Source organism: Pistacia vera, unplaced genomic scaffold (assembly GCF_008641045.1).
Source record: "Pistacia vera cultivar Batoury unplaced genomic scaffold, PisVer_v2 Contig58, whole genome shotgun sequence".
NCBI classification, from domain to species: domain Eukaryota; kingdom Viridiplantae; phylum Streptophyta; class Magnoliopsida; order Sapindales; family Anacardiaceae; genus Pistacia; species Pistacia vera.
The window spans coordinates 616398-637374 of NW_022196423.1; the positions used below are offsets into that span (position 1 = coordinate 616398).

Genomic DNA, 20977 nt, shown 5'->3' on the forward strand with positions numbered 1-20977 from the left:
AAGCACTTTCCAAAATGACTTTTGCAGCTCTCAACACCGATCTCCCAAACATGGCCTTACAAGGATTGGGAGGATGAAGAAGAGTTATTCGAGGACAAAATAATGTAGTCATTCATATATTCCCTGAGAAAGTTATTCCAACTTTTGTACGGACAGAAAATCTAAGTGGAAAACAAAAGAACAAAAAAACAACTGTTGCTCGTTGAATAATGAATATATCGTTCCGACAGAAGAGAATTGAGGAGTTTATTATTGGTTTGAGACAGAAAATGGAATTCCTATTGCAAACTTTATGTATAAAAGCAATTTATGAATGCAAAAGATGCAGCAACAACAGTGAGTTAAAAAAGTCATTATTCCAAGATAAGCTTGATGCTGTACCATTCCTCTTTTCAATCACTAAAACAAAGCCATAACAAAGCCACGGATAATGGGAAAGAGAGACAATAATGAATCTGGAAAGGGGGTGAGGATCTTTTACCTTTATTCCTCCATTAGGTTTACTTGGTTTTGAGCCAAGAATAGTTTTGAAATCTTTTGTGCGGAAGAGGAGAAAAAAAAAAAATCTTAGAAACAATTATATCTTAAAGCACTAAAAAGCAACCACTCAACTCACACTTTCTTGCTATTAACAAGGCACTATCTCAGAGAATTTTGTATAGAAAATTTGATTTATATTATTCCAAAGCATCACAGTAACAAAGCGAAATAAGGGGGAACCCACTAGAGCTTCACAAAAATTTCACATTATGGAGCAAAAAAAGGAGAAAACGAAAGAATTGACCAATTAGAAACAGTTAGGAAACTGTGACACCACCTAGTTCAACTTGTGCTGCTGTAGCATTGATGGCATCGATGACATCCATCTTTCCCCTACTCACAGCTTCATCGATTGGGGTCCGCTCATGGCTGAACAACAACAGGTGGAAAATTGATTGTATACACGAATTAAACATTGGTGATGATATTAAAGAAAAGTAAAATACCAAACTCCGGATTGAATTTTAGGAATAATACCTGTTTAACATGCTTACATTTGCTCCTGCCAGAATCAATTTTTTAACCACCTGAAACACCAATCATCTATTAAAGGACTTTAAAAATGAAAAATAGAAATTTGTGTACATGGGGATCATGGTGATTACCTCAATATGTCCATTGAGGCAAGCCCAATGAAGAGGCGTGTTCTTCTCCTCATTAGAAGCATTAACATCCTGCTCAAATAGAAGATGCAAAAACTTAAAAAGCTTTCCCATACATGTAATTTAACTATTATAGCTTACCAGGACCATAAAAACCATAACACAATGATGTATATAAAAAGTAGAGGTGTATTTTTATGGTTTAATCCTTCGCAGACATAAAAAAGTAGTGGTAAACACAATCCAAGACCAAAGAACATACAAAAACTGAATAGAATCACCACAAATAAGCTAGTTAAGGCTGCAATAAGGCTCTACAGGACAGAACACGAAAGGCAAACAAATCATACAAGGGAATTTCTATAATTGCCGTAATGCAACCATACTGCAAGATGCAAACACTTCACATTTTATAAGACATTTAAAATCTGAAAAGTTACCATCTAGCAGACAATTTAGCTCCCCATGACACAATTTACACAACCAATCAGTTCATGAAGATAAATCAGCAGCAATCGATAATGCACAAATGCAAGAAAGACTTGGCACACTCCACTTTCACACAAATCAATCAGATCAGGCCTTAATCAATGTTCTGCACATACATTCTAAATTAAACTATTATGTGATAAATGCTCTTATATTAAAATGATCAATCTTTGCTTTCTGTCAGATCAAATTCGATCTGGACAACCAACTAATAACAAACATTCCTCTTGAATAACATCATCAATTGAGGTTTTCATTCCAAACAAGTGTTTTGCATGCAGGAACAATTAATCAGTAGATCAACTTTGAAGTCACTGGTATCTTATCCTTACTTTGGTCAGATCAGACTAGGTTTTATGTGTTGGTTTAAAAAGAAATCATGGGCAGTTCAGACATAAGAATGGATGACACAGACCACCGCCAATTAAGCTTTGCATAGATACACAAATTTTGTGATTTGCTATGGGCGAACAGACAAACACATACATAATCATTATTTTAACAATACAACACAACATCCAAAGATTAGTGTAGTGTAAAATTAGTAACATACAGAGAGAACAGATTCATCATGCCAAAAAAGGAACCCCAAAATATACCAACAACCAATTATCTACTAATTGAAGAGTGATCTCAAACAATCATATGAAAATATTTGTGAAGATTTCTTCCTCACCACTCCTCTGCCAATGAGATATTCCACAATGCCGAGATGTCCATTAGCTGCAGCCATGTGAAGTGCTGCACACGAACACAAGCAGAATTAATTAAACGTAGATGGAACCAGAAGAAACATCAACAAAATAGCAGTTTCATTTTCAGAAACCATGAGCTCTAGTGATTTTTTTTTCCTTTAATTTATCAATAAGTTAGAATCCTTTAGAGAAATTTCAATATTTGAATCTAATCTAGAGTGGGTAATCTAAATTTGGTTATATTAGATATGGAAAGAAGAAAACAGTGAAGCTTAGACAGAAGATACCTATAAGCTTTTCATTTATGATCACCTTTCTATCTATTATCCAACAGGGGGAAAATGAAGATAGATTCAACCGCCAGTGGATAAATTACACCTTAATGATCATTACAACAAAACTTAACAGGCAAGGTGATGCTTTATCATTCTTAGAGAATAAAAGTTAGTAATGGGCTCCAATCTAGCAACTTAACCTTTGAGTTTAGCAGTAAATTAACAATAGAATTAAAAATTAATAAAGCAGAAAACAATCTGCGCATTAATGCTAAAGTATGTTGGTAAATCTTACAAATTAAAAGTATACACTATTTTCCCTATTCATTAAAAAAAAAAAAAAAAAGCGCTACTCTTCAGGTTAGATTTTGCCCCTCTAGTAGGAAACCTATTGAGAATCAAGTTTATGAGTCCTAAAACACTTGTAAGCATGAGTGGAAAAGAAATTCCAAGTTCTAACACACTTGCTAGTTTGGTTGAAATAAAGAAATCCATTCCAAGTCCTAAAACACTTGGTTTATGGAATGTAGAAAACAATGAAGACTATTCTGCGGTCCAAGCAAGTTCTTAGGAGAAGATTAGTCCAATCAAATCGGCCCAAGTTATTCCAAGTTCAAGCACATCAAGAGAAGTCCAAGTCTACCAAGAACGAAGCCCAATTGCCCCAAACACCCAATTTGCATTTATAAAGGAAGAATTCACATGACTTCTTATTGGGTTCATTTCCATGATCCACAAGGCCCAACTTGATGCACCCTTATTAGTAGAATTAATTAGGACTATTGATTGACTTTTGATCCAAAATGAGCAAGCTTATACACCCAATAGAGTGGTTATGACAAAGCTCTTAGATTTAAGGGTTTATGTCCATTTTACATTAAATAGGCATAGACTTTGTTTTTCATTGAATGACTTGTAATTTTTGTTGACTTTATCTGTAATTTCTTTGTATTTGTGATTTACTTTTCTATTCTTATAATTGCCTATATAAAATAAAGACAACTATTCCTCATTGTAATATTAGTCAAGATACATGAAATATTTGGTTTATCCATTTTCAAAGAACTAGTGTATTCTTGTTTGAGAATTCTTCATCCAAGTCTTGACAAGGGGATTTGGTGATGAATTAAATTCAAGTTGGTGGAGTGATCCTTTATGCTTGAAGGTTACTACTTGTCTTGGTCCGAAAATTTGCAATTAAGTGTTTTGTGCTAGATTATGCTTGACCGAATTTGACTTGAATTTGTGGTGTATTGTTGTTGGATTTTGATCATTTGGTATCAGAGTTTCGGTTGTGGAGTTGAGTAAATTTGAACTAGGATTGAATGTGTGAAGCATAGTTTTAAAAACCGAACCGTTTGTTGACCCAGTCAAAGGGCCTATTCACGGGTTGACCGGTCTAACCGATTGGACCGGTCGGTCTGACCGGTATGTAATAGTCCCATCTTTAAATAATTCCATTAATTGTTATAAGTTTAAAAACTAGTAAATACATCCCTAAAAGTTACATATAAACCCCTATGAGTTTAAAATAAAGTAAATACACCCTCAAGTTTTATTATTAATTATTTTTTCTCTCTCCCCATCACTTCTATCTTTCACTTTTCTCTCTCTCCCCATCACTCTCCATCAATTTCTTTCTTTTTCCTTTTTTCTTTCTCTCTCCCCCATCACTCCCCGTCACTTTCTTCTTCCTCTTTCTTCTTCGTCTCTTTCTTCCTCTACTGTAATTTTTCTTCACTTTCTTCTTCCTTCTCTTTCTCTTCATCTCCTCTTTTCTTTTTTCTAATCTTCTTCCTTACTCTGTCTCGTGTCTCCTCTTCTCTTTCTTCTTCCTCCCCTTCCCTTCCCTTCCCCTTTCCTTACTTTTTCTTTACAGTTGAAGATGAAAATGCAAGATAATGAAATGGTGCTAAAATTAGTTTAGGAATAAGAATTTTTTTGAATTAGACAAACCGTTTTAAGCCTCGGGCCGGTCGGTTCGACGGTTTTATACTGTTCCGTTGGTCCATTACTGGTCCAAAACGGGTTTATTAACATTCCCGGTTTTATGTAAACCCGGACCGAAGTAAAAGACAGCTCCCGGTCGAACCGGTCAGACCGGACGGTCCGGGTTTTAAAACAGAGGTGTGAAGTTTGTGTGTTGGAGTTGCCGGATTTTGGAAGTGTTGGTACTTGAGTTTATTTTCTTCTCCTTGCATTTCATTGAACCCATTTTCTCTTTTCACAAACCACTATTACCAACTCCCTTACATATTGTCCCTAACTAACCAACTATCTTGCCACCTCATTCAATTCTAACCATTCCCCTCCAATTCCAACTTAACCCATTCCATTCCAACCAAATCAACATTAAGCCTTAACCAACACTAAACACACTTAATTAGACTAATTACCATTAATTAGTCTAATCTCCACTATTCATTAACACTGTTCACAGATTATTATTCATCTAAACCAAATTCACCTAAAACTTAAACATTTAACCTTTCCTTCCCACATTTTGCTATTCACCTAAACCAAATTCACCTAAAACTTAAACACTTAACCTTTCCTTCCAACATTTTACTATTCCCATATTCAAAAAAAGTTACTGTTCACCCAAAGTTACTGTTTATAGAACCGAAAATCACCTATTTCTTAGGGCAAACAAAACCCCAACCCCCTCGGCTTCACCCCCACTACCATGGGAATTTTCCAACATGAAGTTACAAGGAAAAATTGATGATATTAAGTAATAAATAAATACAATGATGATCATGATGGTTAACATGTCTAAGGACATAGCCCAGTTAACCCAATCCCAACCCATCCATGAAGGAACCCCACACCAACCCCATCAAGAAAGATGACCCCACTACCATCAAAGAATCACCATTCAAACACCACCACAAGTGGAAGAAATAGGAGATAGTAGTGCTACCTCTAGTGAATCCGAGGCTTCTAGGAGGAAGAGAAGAAATTTTGATGATGATTGGGGCATTAAGATCAACTTGCCCGAATTCAATGAAAGTCTTGATCTAAATGACTTCATTGATTGGCTACATGAAATTGAGCGGGTATTTGAGTTCAAAAACTACAATGATGAGAAGAGATGTAAGGTGGCCATATTAAAGTTCAAGGAGCACGCTTCTTTGTGGTGGAAGAATACAAAGAAGAAGAGAGCAAAGGAAGGGAAGTCTAAGATTATGACAAGAACAAGGCAAATGAAACACAAAAGGAGAAATCAAAGTTTGTGAAGAATGATGCTCCACGATCAGATTTGAAAAACAAGAAATGCTTAAGTGCCAAGATTATGGACACTTTTAAGCAAACTGTTTAAACCGAAGGGTTATGACACTTAGAGAGATTAATGAGATTGATGATGTATGTCAAAAGGAGTTTAGTGAAAAAGTGAAAGAGAGTGAGAATGAGGTTATTGAGGAAGTCAATAATGGAGAGATGCTTGTGCTCAAGAGATTGTTGCATACTCAAGTAAACCCCCAAGAGAACCAAAGGGAGAACTTGTTTTGCACAAGGTGCACTATCAAAGGGAAAGTTTGCTCAATGATAATCAATAGTGGGAGTTACACTAATGTTGCTTCCACCACACTTGTAGAGAAATTGGGGCTACCGACGATTAACCGTACTCATCCTTACAAGTTAAGCAATGGTGACGCCATTCAAGTGGTCAAGCAAGTTGTTGTGCCATTCTCCATTGGTAAGAGATACACGGATGAAGTTACTTGTGATATCATTCCCATGGATACTTGCAATCTTCTAATTGGAAAACCATGACAATATGATCAAGAGGTGATCTATGATGGCCGTAAGAACACTTACTCCTTCAAGTTCAACAAGAAGACCATTACACTTGCACCCTTAGCCCCCACCCAAACCATTGTCCAAGCACCGGCATAAACCACCTCTCAAACACTTCCCTAAGCACCCTCCAAAGAACTAACACACAAAACCCTCCTCTTAAACAACACCCAACTAGAAAAAACCTTCCTAAAACACAAACCTCTCCTTGCACTCCTCATAGTTAAGAAGAACCAAGAGATGAAGTACCTTGATTTCCACCCGAGAGTTCAACCTCTTTTTTTTGAATGTAGGGATAATTTGGGAGGGAAATGTTAAGTGTTGAAGTTTTAGGTGAATAGTAATCCGTGAACAATGTTTATGATTAGTGGATATTAGACTAATTAATGGTGATTAGTCTAACTAAGTGCGTTTAATATTTGGTTAATGCTTAATGTTGATTTGGTTAGAATAGGATGGGTTTAGTTGGAATTGAATGAGGTGGCAAGGTAGTTGGTTAGTTGGGGATAGTGTGTAAGAGAGTTGGTAATAGTGGCTTGTGGAAAGAGAAAATGGGTTCAATGAAATGCAAGGAGAATAAATTAAACTCAAGCACAAACACTTCCAAAATTTGGCAACTCCAACACAAATTCCAGCCAAACTTCACACATTCAATCCTAATTCAACTCTACTACACCCCACAACTTAAGCTCTGATATCAAATGATCCAAATCCAACAACAACAATAAACCACAAAATCAAGTCAAATTTGGCCAAGCATAAATTAGCACAAAACACTTACAAATTTTCGGACCAAGACAAGTAGTAACCTTCAAGCATAAAGGATCACTCCACCAACTAAAATTTAATTCACTACCAAATCTCCTTGCCAAGATTTAAATAAAGAATTCTTAAACAAGAACACACAAGTTCTTTGAAAATGGATGAACTTTCATATATCTTGACTAATATTACAAAGAGGAATAATTGTCTTTATATAGGCAATTATAAGGATAGAAAAGTAAATCACAAATACAAAGAAATTACAAATAAAGTTAACAAAAATCACCAGCCATTCATTGAAAATTAAGACCCATGCCTATCTAATGCAAAGGGAATATAAACCTGATTTCCACCTGAGAGCTCAGAAGAACCAAGAGATAAAGCACCATGATTTCCACCTGAGAGTTCAACCTCTTTTTTTTTTTTTTTTTTAATTGAATGTGGGAATAGTGAAATTTGGGAGGGAAAGGTTAAGTGTTAAAGTTTTAGGTGAATAGTAACCCGTGAACAGTGTTTATGAACAGTAAAGATTAAACTAATTAATGGTGATTAGTCTAATTAAGTGTGTTTGATATTTGGTTAGAGCTTAATGTTGATTTGGTTGGAATGGAATGGGTTCAGTTGGAATTGAATGAGGTGACAAGGTAGTTGGTTAGTTGGGGACACTGTGTAAGGGAGTTGGTAATAGTGGTTTGTGGAAAGAGAAAATAGGTTCAATGAAATGCTAGGAGAAGAAATTAAACTCAAGCACAAACACTTCAAAAATCCGACAACTACAACACAAATTCTAACCAAACTTCTCATATTCAATCCTAATTCAACTCTACTCCACCCCATAACCTAAACTCTGATACCAAATTATCTAAATCCAACAACACAACAACAACAATACACCACAAAATCAAGTCAAATTCAGTCAAGCATAAACTAGCACAAAACACTTGCAAATTTTCAGACCAAGACAAGTAGTAACCTTCAAGCATAAAGGATCATTCCACCAACTTGAATTTAATTCACCACCAAATCCCATTGCGAAGACTTGGATAAAGAATTCTCAAACAAGAACATACAAGTTCTTTGAAAATGGATAAACTAAATATTTCATATATCTTGACTAATGTTACAAAGAGGAATAGTTGTCTTTATATAGTCAATTACAATGACAAAAAAGTAAATAACAAATACAAAGAAATAACAAATAAAGTCAACAAAAATCACAGCCATTCATTCAAAATTAAGACCCATGCCTATTTAATGCAAAGGAAACATAAACCCTTAAATCTAGGATCCTTGTCTTACCCACCCTATTAGTTGTATAAGCTTACTCCCATTGGATCAAAAGCCAATCAATGGTCTTAATTAATTCTACTAATAAGGGTGCATGAAATTGGGCCTTGTGGATCATGGAATTGAACCCAATAAGGAGTGAATTCTTCCTTTATAAATGCAAATTGGACCAAATTGGGTGTTTTGGGCAATTGGGCTTCTTTCTTGGTGGACTTAGACTTTTCTTGATGTGCTCGAACTTGGAATGTCTTGGGCCGATTAGATTGGACTCATCTTCTCCTTAGAACTTGTTTGGGCCGAACAATCTTCATTGTTTTCTACATTCCATAAACTAAGTACTTTAGGACTTGGAATGGATTTCTTTATTTCAACCGAATCAGCAAATGTGTTAAGTCTTATAATTCTGAACACCAATTGTCTCATAAACAACTCATACTTCTCAAGCTTAGCATACAAGTTTTGCTTTCTCAACAAATCAAACACTAATCTAAGGTGTTCTACATGGCTATCTTCACATGCATTATATATCAATATATCATCAAAGTACACAACCACAAATTGACCTATAAAAGGCTTGAGTATCTCATTCATTAGCCTCATAAAGGTGTTCAATGCATTGGACAAGCCGAAGGGCATCACCATCCATTCATACAATCCCCCTTTAGTCTTGAAAGTCATCTTCCACTCATCTCCTTTCCTCATCCGAATCTGGTGATAACCACTTCTTAGATCTATCTTGGAGAAGATGGTTGTACCGTGAAGCTCATTTAACATATCATCCAATCAAGGTATGGGATCCCTATACTTGATATTTATCCGATTGATGACTCGGTTATCAATACACATTCGGTAGGTGTCATCCTTCTTGGGCATAAGCAAGGTTGGAACCAAGAAATGACTCATGCTCTCTCTCACAAATTCCATAGAAATCAACTCTTCAACTTGCCTCTGTAGCTCTTTTGACTCTTTGTGATCACACCTATATGCTAGCCAATTGGGAAGAGGAGCACCGGGGTCTAAATCAATGTGATGCTCTATCTGTCAAAGTGGTGGCAAACCCCTAGGCAACTCTTGAGGAACATCTGCAAACTCATCCAAAAGAGGTTGAACTCTCGGGTGGAAATCAGGGTGCTCCGTCTCTTGGTTCTTCTCGGCTATGAGGAGTGCCAGGACCGAAAATCAAGTTTACCTGAATTGATCATGAAGGAAGCACTTAATGGTGAGTTGGCAGGCCATTTTGGGGTTACTAAGACCCTAGAGACCATTAAAGAATATTTTTATTGGCCTAAAATGCTGGGAGATGTTCAAGCTCTTATTAGAAGATATGGTTCATGTTAAAGAGCTAAAAGTCAATTCAAGGCTGACCAATGTTTACCCTTACCCATAGCCAAGCACCCTCAGGAAGACCTTCGCATGAATTTTGTGGTTGCATTGCTTAGGACCCAAAGGGGAAAGGATTCTATCATGGTAATGGTTGATAGGTTCTAAAAAATGGCTCATTTCATACCATGTCATACCACACATGATGCATCTAAAATTACCAAATTGTTCTTTAAAGGAATAGTGAGACTTTATGGAATTCCAAGAACCATTATTTCGGATAGGGACACCAAATTTTTGAGTCATTTTTGAAGAAGTTTATGGGGTAAATTAAGAACTAAATTGATGTTTAACACTTCACATCATTCACAAACAAATGGCCAAACTGAAGTGGTGAATAAGGTGTTGGGTCATTTCTTGAGAAGTTTAGTTAGCAAACATTTGAGAGATTGAGACTTGCAATTAGCACATGCTGAAATTCACTTATAATAGGAGTCCAAGTTCTACCACGGGTAACACTCCATTTGAGGTGTTATATTGAGTAAATCCACTTATCTCTTTTGATCTCACTTCCTTATCCCTTGATTTTAAACCAAGTGTGGATTCCAATGAGAAGTTAAAGCACATGAAGAAACTCCATGAAACTGTGAGGGCTCAAATTGAGAAATCAAATGAAAAGAACAAAAGTAAGGCTAATAAACATAGAAAGCCTAAACTTTTTTGGCCGGTGGATTTAGTATGGATCCATTTGAGAAAGGAGAGATTTTCGAGCAAAAGAAAGAGTAAGTTGGCTCCTAGGGTAGATGGACCTTTTGAGGTTATTGAAAGGATGAATGATAATGCTTATAAGGTGGAGTTACCTAGTGAGTATGGAGGAGTTTTGACAACATTTAACGTGGGTGATCTTAGCCCTTACTTAGAGGACAATCTGGATTTGAGGGCAAATCTAGATCAACCCGGGGAGGATGATACGTTTACAAGTCTTAAAACATTTGCAAGCATGAGTGGAAAAGGAATTTCAAGTTCTAACACACTTGCTAATTCGGTTGAAATAAATAAATTCATTCCAAGTCCTAAAACACTTGGTTTATGGAATGTGGAAAAAAATGAAGACTATTCGGCCCAAACAAGTTCTAAGGAAAAGATGAGTCCAATCAAATCGGCCCCAATTATTCTAAGTCCAAGCACATCAAGAGAAGTCCAAGTCCACCAAAAAAGAAGCCCAATTGCCTAAGACACCCAATTCTGCCCAATTTGCATTTATAAAGGAAGAATTCACATGATATCTTATTGGGTTCATTTCCATGATCCATAAGGCGCAACTTCATGCACCCTTAATAGTAGAATTAATTAGGACCATTGATTGACTTTTGATCAAATGAGAGAAAGCTTATACACCTAATAGAGTGGTTATGACCAGGATCCTAGATTTAAGGGTTTATGTCCCCTTTGCATTAAATAGGCACGGACTTTGTTTTTCATCAAATGACTTGTAATTTTTGCTGACTTTATTTGTAATTTCTTTGTATTTGTGATTTACTTTTCTGTCATTGTAATTGCCTATATAAAGGTAATTATTCCTTATTGTAATATTAGTCAAGATTTATGAAACATTTGGTTTATCCATTTTCAAAGAACTTGTGTGTTTTTGTTTGAGAATTCTTTATCCAAGTCTTGGCAAGGGGATTTGGTGGTGAATTAAATTTAAGTCTGTGCAGTGATCCTTTATGCTTGAAGGTTACTACTTGTCTATTTTCAAGTAAGTGTTTTGTGCTAGTTTATGCTTGGCCGAATTTGACTTGGTTTTGTGGTGTATTGTTGTTGGATTTGGATCAAAACCTTAGAACAACCACCAAAAGAAAAAATACGTCTCTCGTAACTAACTTCATTGGTGGGTGAGAAAATAGTGTTTATAAGGAGAGCAAAAGAAATTGTGCATATGAGGAAGAGCTTGTTAGGAGATCGCGCAGCAGAAAACATACACTCGAAATAAATAACATAGGAATAAAATCACACCACACAAAGAAATACGATATCTACGTTATTTGGCATAACCCACCTACATCCACAGATGAGGGAAATCCACTATAGTTTCATGAACACGATATACAAGAGTACACAACATAATATAAATAGAGAGAAAATAATCCTAGTTTCTAACCACGCTCAACCCTCAACCCAATAACTAAAGTGAAAACGATCCCAGTTTCTAGGACACTCTCCCCATGGTGTTTAATAACCCTTACATCAAATACCATGTATTCTCACATTCTCTCATAACCTCTCAGTCCTATATTTATAGGTAGTATATGAGATATTCTTATTCTAATAGGATTTATATTTTAATTCCTAATAGGATTCCTAAATTCTATTCCTATTTATAATTGTATTCTTTGTTAAATAGTTTTTCTAAAAACATACAATTTCACATGAGAATAAATAAGAAAACGAGTCACAATATCCCAACAGAGCTCTGAAAGCTTCTGGACACTGCTTTTTGTAATGGAAAAGACAATCATAACCACAATTAATTGCCATACGTTCAGATATAATAACAATATAAAGACTGCAATATGATTGAATATTGACATTACTAGATGTCAAATAAATTAAAAAAATATTACTTAAAGTCAGAATAATGACTGTCTATTCCACAATACAGGAAATAATATACAATGATGTATAAATGAAGAGACAGAGAGAGTTAAAATGCACCTCCTAGTTATATGGGAAGAAGGGCTTAGACTCTCAAGAGAGTTTAAAGACTTGTAAAGACACTACTGTCCTTGTGAAGAATAACATCGGTAAAGGTTTGAAAGTACAGTTTATTTCACAATAGGCTATAGGAACTTTGATCAGGGAATGCTCAAGTGATGGCTAAACTGAAAGAACCAGCAGTGTATTGACTAAAGCGTGAGCTGAATTGTAAGAGAAAGAAGTAAATAGAAAAGAAACAAGCATTACTCAATGGTCCAAAATATCCAGAGTTCTGTTAAAGAATTGGATGAAATCGAAAAGTGATTGGCTAACTCAGCTACTTACAACATTAGTCATTGTAGAATAGACCTAAGACCCCACACATCTTAACCTAGAGAAGAGGGATTTAAGGGTCTCCAGGTGAATGAAATTATCATCTGAAAGCAAATAAACCTTATCATAGAATTAGGGGCTCTTCTTATCCTACAAAAATATTAGATGCCAACTTTTGCCAAAATTGGGGCCCCAAACCCTCGTTGATCAGTTAGAAGTTGAAAAAAATTGAACCATAGCATCGCATAAACTAGCTTCACCCATTGTTGGTTTGAGCAAAATGTCTATGGTTATGGTTCACAGAGCCCAAATTGCCAATCATTGCAATTTAATATGAATTTTGTCCAAAATTTATACTGAAACCATGAGCTTCCTTATTTTTCAAAGTAAGGATGAATGCGAAAATCAAACCAACCCAAAACCTTCCATGTGTTTCACAAATTAATCAGTTTTTGTTTGCATACCCTCTTAGACAATAGATCAAAACAAAATGTTTTCCCTCTTAACTAATACAATACAATAGCTAATAAACATACACAGAAAAGTAGTCTAAACAAAGCAGGCTACAACAAAGGAGATAACTTTTCGCAAACATGAAAAATTGCGAAAACACTAGACATGTAACATTAAAACATCAAACTTGTAATTTCAACTGTGATTAAGTAGCAATCTTTTTGTATTTTCCAAACATTAAGCTGAAGATTCAGTATTAACAGTTACCTGTTCGTCCTTGTGAATCCTTGGAATCAAGAGAAACTCCAGCGGATTCCAAGCTTATGATATCATCAATGTCATCATATCTAGCAGCCTGCAAAACACAAAAAACAATTGAAAGCAATGATCAAATAACTAGCAATCTAAAGATATAGATAGAAATTTAGTCAAAAGTATCAACCTCGAGGAGCTCTTCAGTGTTCTCAGAGGTCGTCGTGTCGACTTGGGTATGTCCTGTTGCTGAGTTTGCTTCTTCCCCCATTAGTTCTCTTCAGCTGTCTTCAGCTGTGTAGTGTTGTATGGCTATGGCTGATGAAATAGCTCTCCTTTGTAAACAGGTTCTTAGCAGAAATGATTTCCGCAGGAGTATTATGAAGAGTAACCAGATTCTTGAAGGGTTTTAACTTTGTAGTTTTAGTTTTTGCAGAAATAGTCATGGCACTATGGCAGTGGAGAGAGTCATCAAGTCAAAATCTCGGGCCGGGTTTGCCAGAATAGGCCTGATGGGCCCAAGAAAAGCCCAACCTTTTTGATACTGAAGCCTGGTCGGGCCGAAAAGAACAGACAATAACCCTTCAAGAATACAAAGAATATGGGGTGTCACTACCCGGACTTGGGCTTGGGCTTCGGCCAGGTTTGCCCACACCAGGCCCGTGATTCTTTGAGATACAAGTAAAGCGGTGTTTCTTCAGCGCTTACGACAACTCGAGAAGTTAGGTGTCAAACTGTCAACTGCCCAAATCCGTTTTAGGGGAATCACCTTTTAATCCTTCTAATTTTTACACAAAATTAAGTCTTCATAATTTCTTAAAGTATCACTTTCATCCTCAAACTTTTACGATTGTCACTTAAGAATTGAAATACAAACACAAGGCTTCCTTATAGTCTTTTTCTCTCAAAATTTTATACAATTTCCTTCTTTTTCCCTTTAATTATCTGAAATAATTAAGGGTCTGTTTGTTTTAGTATTTTTGATATTTTTAGAGTTGGATGAGAATAACAAGGTAAGATTTAAAAATTAACAAAAACACCTCTCTAGCCTCTAGGTTTATAAATTTACTAAACACCCTTATAATAAAAACATTAAAAATTACAAAAACATCTTCACCCACCTATTAAATATCGGCAGCCTACCACCACCACTGGAGGATAGCCGGAGTTACCGTATCGACGCATAACTGGCTGGATCTGGCCGATCGTGAGCCGAGATGACCTTTTCCAACTAGATTCACGATGAATCTGGCCAAAAAATGATAAATCGGTGCACTACCGGTCAGATCCAGCCGATAGTGGGCTATTATACCAGATTCCGACCACCACCGGAATCTGACAAATGTGGGTGGGTGGGGGTGTTTTTGTTAATTTCTAAACTTTTTTTCGAGTGGTGTTTTAAATTAATAAACTTAAGGGGTTTAAAAAGTTTAATAAAATAGGGAAACAAACTGGTATTTTGAAAATAGTATGAATAGGATAGTGAAAAATATTAAACCATACAGACCCTAAATTACCTTTCTGTTAGTGTTAAATCAGGGTCTCGACATCCAAATAGCTTTAAATAAGGGATAAAAGTGTTACTTTTAGAAAATATTGGGTTAAAACTTATTAAAATCTTAGGGATGGAAAATGTTATTCCCCTTGGTTTATATCCTAGAATATTATACATCAAGGTCCTTGAGACTTGAGACAAACGTGTTGAACTGTTGATATTAAATAGGTAACACCTGGCTCATATCACCCACATGTCAACTTATCATACATAGTCCCATCCATCCAACTGGAACAATGAAAAAAAAAACCATTTTTAAATTATATAAAGTAATTTGGGATGATTTTCTTCACCTAATATTTGATTTTTGGTGGGAGTTCAAACAGCTATGTAATTTGTAACGATATCAAATTGATCCTTATGATTTTAAGAAATTTTAGTGACTCCTCCACTGCTAAGGTATGATGCTCACACAAGACCAATTTGTTGGGTGATGTCGCTTATCCACTCATATACCCCCAAAATCCAACCCATTTATGCACCTTTATAACCAAATATTCAACTTGAAGCTATCCGATATCACAACACCATTTATTGTTAAAAAGTGATGATGAACTTTGAGAAAGGGAGGGTTGCTAATTTGATGTTTTTAGGTATAACTTTATATACGTGATTTTATAGAATTTGTGTATAAACATAAAATATATAATAACCTACTATCTAACAGTGTGACATATCAATCGATTTGGTTTAATTCTCAACCTAATACCAATAATTAATTTCTTTAACATAAATACTAATCAATTGCTTTCATTGAATGAGATCAATGAGATCACGTAACCAAACCGGCTGGTACGGTTCGGTCCGTTCAATTTGACAATTATGTTATTTTCCAAAATCACCAATGCCACAATGATGCGATCAAACAATAAGGGTTTATCTGATATTTAACCTTAAATTTATTTAAAAAAAAAAAAAAAACAGAGGAAGTATTTATGTGAGCCACATGCCCCACTTACTGTTTGGGCAATTTGATCCCCAAAACCCTCTCTTCAGCATCAGAATTATTCTTCAGCATCTTTCTTTTCTCTTTTTTATTTATTTTTGCATAATTTTAGGTTAGATTTAGATTACTAGTTAGAACAAATAACAGATCTCTTCATTTCATTTTTAACTTAATCATCATCATCATGATGACTTCTTCAGTCATCAAGATTGACGGTGAAGAACTGGTCAACCCTGTTGCAAATCTCTCCATCTCAGATCAGGTCCTTCATCTTTTTTCACCGCTGTTATTAGCAGACCGTTGTTCGTTTCTATCTCGTGGTTTAGTTTTCTCTGCGTTTGGTTTGTGTGAAAACCTTAGCTTTGATGAAAAATTTGTGTAGATGAAACTTTTGAATGTGTTTTTGTTGCGTATTTAGCTGATCTGAAAGCATCTTTTGGGCTGTATCTTATAGTTTGAAAAGGGTTAGCGAGATATTTCGATCTCAAGCAATGGAAGAAGTTTAAAATTGTAACTTTCGGTTTGTTTTTATGAGCGATTGGTTTTTAGGAAAACCTTAGCTTTGATTAAAAAAAAAAATATATATATATTGTCTACATCTTATACTTTGAGAAGGGTTGTTGAGAGATTTCGGTGTCGAGCAATGGAGAATTTCAAAATTGGAACTTTCGGTTTTTTTTTTTTTTTATGATTTTCAGCGAAATGAAACGCTTTTCTTGGGGAAATATTTGTAGTTTGAATAGGGTTGGTGACATTTTTTTTCTTTGTATTAAGCAGTCAAGAAGTTTGATAAGGGTTGGTGAGATTTTTCGGTTTCAAGGAATGAAGAGTTGAAGTTTTAATCTTTCAGTTTTTTTTTGTTTTTTTCCTCTTAACTTTTCAGCCACCAGACACATCATTAGTGCTTACTTTTGTTTCCTTTTGTGGGATTTTTAGTTCTGGAGAAATTTAATTAGTTTGGTTTGTTATCTTATTGTTTAGAAGGAAATGCAAAGGAAAGCTGAGAACAGTGAGATGGGTTATGGGAATCATAGTGGCATTTGCGCAATTTGCTTGGATAAGATAGTGCTTCAGGAAACTGCTCTTGTAAAAGGTTGCGAGCACGCTTACTGGTTTGTCCAATCAAAATCTTTTATTTTTTTTGCTGTTATGTTGCAAATCTCTCTTTTTTTTTTTCTTTTGGCTGTGATTGTGGCGTTCTCTGTGTGTGTGACTCTTAGATATGATTCCTTACTTGTATGTTTAAAAGAATAAAGTGCTTATGGAAATGTCAGGGAAATACAAAGAAGTTGTCCTACTTGTACATACAGAGTTAGCTTTTGATGCAAGTGTAGATTTCTCTTGCACTTACAATTGTTTTGTTGGTTTTAAGAGTCTTCTTATCAGCATTACGATAGGTTGATTTGTCCCTCATCTTCCTTTTTGTTATTTCTGTTGCATGTATTGGTTATGCAACACTTTGGTGGAGTCTTCCTTGGTGTCCTTAGACTGTCTTTTTACCAAATGCTTCCTTCTGGTGAACACTATGCTATCTTCTGCATAGGTATATATAAAGAATGAAGTGAATGTTTATAGAATATGAGTTGAAATATTTCTATTGGTTTGGTAGGAGCAGAAGTTTAGGCCTAAATGGGAAGGTATTGTGTTAAACAGATGGGTGTGGACGTGAAAAAGTGAATTTAGAACTATGATCAAAGGGCTAGATTCATTTAGAGTCCAAGGAGATTGTTCATAGGCAAATAAAAGGAAAAGAATTTAAATTCATTCTTTTGGGTTCAGAATCATGTCTTTAATACAAGTCTTTTCAATTTGAGCCCAAAACTATGCCCCTATATTTCTCATTTTCATTTCTATTCTCTACGTTTCTGCTGTTGTTTTATCAACTTATGCTCATTTCATATTATTCATTACAAAACTGCTGTGAATAAATATAAAGTTTGTGTAAATATATGAGAGCGATAGTTAGTGAAGAGAAAAAGAAAGTAGGAAGATATTGTAAAGTGAAAGCTGAACTAGTAACTCAGAACTCTTGTGTATTTGCAATTAATTTAAGAGCAATGCTACGCCCGCAACCTATTCTCACAAACTTCTCTTACAATCTCGACGTGGCAGCTGAGTTGGCACAGTCATGTCAGTTCAACCATACCTAAGGCATAAAATGATTTTGACTATATCAAAGAAACGACCGTTCTTTCATAGGGAATGACCGTTCCCTATGAAGGAATGGCCGTTCCTCACAGAAGGAATGACCGCTCCTCACAGAAGGAATGACCATTCCTTATGAAGGAATGACCATTCCTTATGAAGGAATGAAGGAACAGCCGTTCCTTCTGAAGAAATGACCGTTTCTTTCTTGTAGTGCCTTGGTTGCCTTGGGTGTGAAAGGAGCTGACGTGACAGTGCCAATCTGTTGACATGTTAGGGTTGTAAGAGAAGGTTATAAGATTGGGTCGTAAACGTAGCATTTTTCTTAATTTAATTTGTTGCTTTGTTCTTAAATTTCTGTTACTCTCAATTATTTGAATAGATTACACTTTTTTTTTACATCTATTGTGAATAAAATAGAATGAGTATAAGTTATTGAAAGGAACCAAGACAGATTTGAGGTTGAGAATTAATTGGGGAGCCAAAGCGAAATGCCAAGCTCAATTTCATTCACCAACCTCTTTATATAGCCATTGCATAACTGTTTTCTTTGACATTTGTACAACTTAAACCTTGCAACCACAAAATGCATCTACTTTTTCCTTTGTTTTGATGGGTAGAAATATTTCTTAAACTATTTAGCACTATAGGAGATGGTGTGCGATGGGAAGTTTGACACATTTGTTTTATCTGTTTCAATTATGGATTGACATGCAAATTTGGTGCTGATGGATGTTCTTCTGTTACTTTGGCTGTGCAGTGTGAGTTGTATCCTACAATGGGCGTCATACAATAATACACCAACCTGTCCTCAATGTAAAAATCCCTTTGAGTTCCTTGACGTGCATCGTTCCCTGGACGGCAGGTATTATCTCTAATCCCCTTTTCCAGTTCTCTTTCCAGGAGTCATGTGAAGTTCCTTTTTAATTAAGAGGCTGGGGTCATGGTCATGTAATAATTAGAATCGATTTTGACAACACTATTGGCTGTGAAAATTTGGATAGAAATGCTTGGTTCATTAAGCTGAGGACAGATTCAGTCCGAAAATATTACAGAGTAGAATTTTACTTTCAACCTATTCTAAGTGTGAGTGATCAGTTGTAATTACGTACCAAGTGTTTAATGGGATGATTTACTGGATTTCTTAACATTTGGAGTGACTTCACAATTATGAATACCAACTTATTTTCTTGCATAATTGTTCACTCATTTTGTTTTGTTATAACAGCATTCGTGATTATATGTTTGAGGAGAGCGTGTGCTTACTTCTTAGGGCGTCATGGTTTAAACCTTTGGTTGTGGAGGAACGTGAAGTGGTTTATGATGATCCGGAAGATTATTACCTATATGAGGATGAAGAGGATGACCTCGATGAAGTTTACTTTAGCAGTTCATCAAGTCTTCGCATAGGCAATAGAAGGTGGGGCGATAATGGATATGTTAGGGCAGGGCGCCAAGAAGCAAGGCCTGTCCATCGCCCAAATCTGCAGGACTCAGGTGCTAGTTCCTCACGCGAGCGTAAAAAGAAAGAGGTTGCAAAAAACACCCCAGCAACGGGACGACGAGCAAAGAGAGCTCTTAAGCGTGAAGCTGCAGATAAGGCGGCTGCAGTGAAACATCAAGAGCATTTGGTGAGGTTGGGACGGAGCGTCGGCCCCTCATGTCCTCAATAAATAGCCTTAAAACCATGTACTTGATCGCCATTTTGTACAGTATTTCCATGCTTTTAACTATGTGAAATAAATACATATTTAGTTGGTTGGGTATGCAGTGATCATTGATCAGTAGTTGAATCACTGCTATGTTGTATCTTTGAAAATTCAGCTTCAGATTAGTCAACTGCTTGATAAACAAATTCCGAATACTTTTACTATTGTTTATCCGGGAAGTTGGAATGGAAAATAAACTGTAAATAAGCAAGAAATTTAACCATTGGTATGTTGTTTAGTGTTTAATAATGAATCTTTATTTATCAAATAATATTTATCCTCTGTTGGTAGTACTTAGTCAGGATTCTACTGTTTAATTTTGCGATCTAAAAATAAATTGTGTTGGTGATGGAAAACTTGCAGAATGATGACGACACAGATAGATTGTTATTTCAGAAATAATTATGAGATCATAAATATATGAAAGCATGTAGTGATCAGTAATTACAAGATCACTTTCCATCATGGTTAAGGATGAAGTTGATGAATAAATGGTAAGACATCAATATTTTATAAAGATGATTGCTTATGATTATTTACAGGATTTACCAAATCAATTTGCCGGATTAAAATTATGGAGCAATAGTAGATATTCAAAATGAGTAATATTGAACTGATAAAACTATTTTCATTAACTTTCTTTCATAAACGAGATATCTCAACTTATAATTGATCAGCTCACAATAGGTCTTGTTTGACCAAATGCAAACTGTCACGTCGCGTTTGTGAGAAAAAGTTAATAAAAGGGTTAGTTAACCTATCTTTCTTCATCCAGAATTGCATTGAACAACTTTCAAATAACTAATCTTCTTATAAAACAATGGATGATCATTTCTAACGTGATTTAGTATTCTACGATACGCGATATGAATCGATACGAGTCGCCAATGATACGTATTAAAGGGTGTATCATAAACTTTTCGATACATTAATATGTATCCTACGATACGATATGATACGTATTGGTCTGTATCCTTAAAAATATTAATATAAATTGATATGGCTTTTTTAATTTGGGCCGAAGGCCAAAAAATTTTTTCGGGTCAGGTTGAAAAAGATCGGGTCGGATCCACGTCACCTCAACCTGGTTCACTAAAACCCACCCAAAATTACCTA

General features: G+C 35.5%; 2 protein-coding genes across 2 annotated transcripts; one reads left to right on the forward strand and one right to left on the reverse strand.

The window, feature by feature from the left end:
- Positions 1-361: 361 nt before the first annotated feature.
- LOC116109461 (ankyrin repeat-containing protein P16F5.05c) lies at positions 362-13928 on the reverse strand. The gene is made up of 6 exons (XM_031395673.1): positions 13697-13928; positions 13522-13609; positions 2308-2372; positions 1146-1214; positions 1018-1067; positions 362-909 (listed from the first exon to the last, which is right to left on the reverse strand). Exons 1-6 carry the CDS (start codon positions 13775-13777, stop codon positions 798-800), a joined length of 465 nt encoding a protein of 154 aa, XP_031251533.1. The 5' UTR covers positions 13778-13928; the 3' UTR covers positions 362-797.
- Positions 13929-16034: 2106 nt separating this feature from the next.
- LOC116109463 lies at positions 16035-20084 on the forward strand. The gene is made up of 4 exons (XM_031395678.1): positions 16035-16269; positions 16989-17119; positions 18913-19017; positions 19381-20084. The coding sequence occupies exons 1-4, from the start codon at positions 16192-16194 to the stop codon at positions 19823-19825; spliced, it is 759 nt and encodes a 252-aa protein (XP_031251538.1). The 5' UTR covers positions 16035-16191; the 3' UTR covers positions 19826-20084.
- Positions 20085-20977: the final 893 nt, after the last annotated feature.

What these genes read in the sequence shown, in the direction of transcription:
- LOC116109463 (XM_031395678.1), top strand. Translation starts at nt 16,192, where the DNA reads ATGATGACTTCTTCAGTCATCAAGATTGACGGTGAAGAACTGGTCAAC. An exon ending in ATCTCTCCATCTCAGATCAG is followed by an intron (nt 16,270 to 16,988) that starts GTCCTTCATCTT and finishes CTTATTGTTTAG; the next exon opens with AAGGAAATGCAAAGGAAAGC. An exon ending in CATCGTTCCCTGGACGGCAG is followed by an intron (nt 19,018 to 19,380) that starts GTATTATCTCTA and finishes TTGTTATAACAG; the next exon opens with CATTCGTGATTATATGTTTG.
- LOC116109461 (XM_031395673.1), bottom strand. Translation starts at nt 13,777, where the DNA reads ATGGGGGAAGAAGCAAACTCAGCAACAGGACATACCCAAGTCGACACG. An exon ending in ACACTGAAGAGCTCCTCGAG is followed by an intron (nt 13,610 to 13,696) that starts GTTGATACTTTT and finishes TGTGTTTTGCAG; the next exon opens with GCTGCTAGATATGATGACAT. An exon ending in GCCTCAATGGACATATTGAG is followed by an intron (nt 1,068 to 1,145) that starts GTAATCACCATG and finishes TTGGTGTTTCAG; the next exon opens with GTGGTTAAAAAATTGATTCT.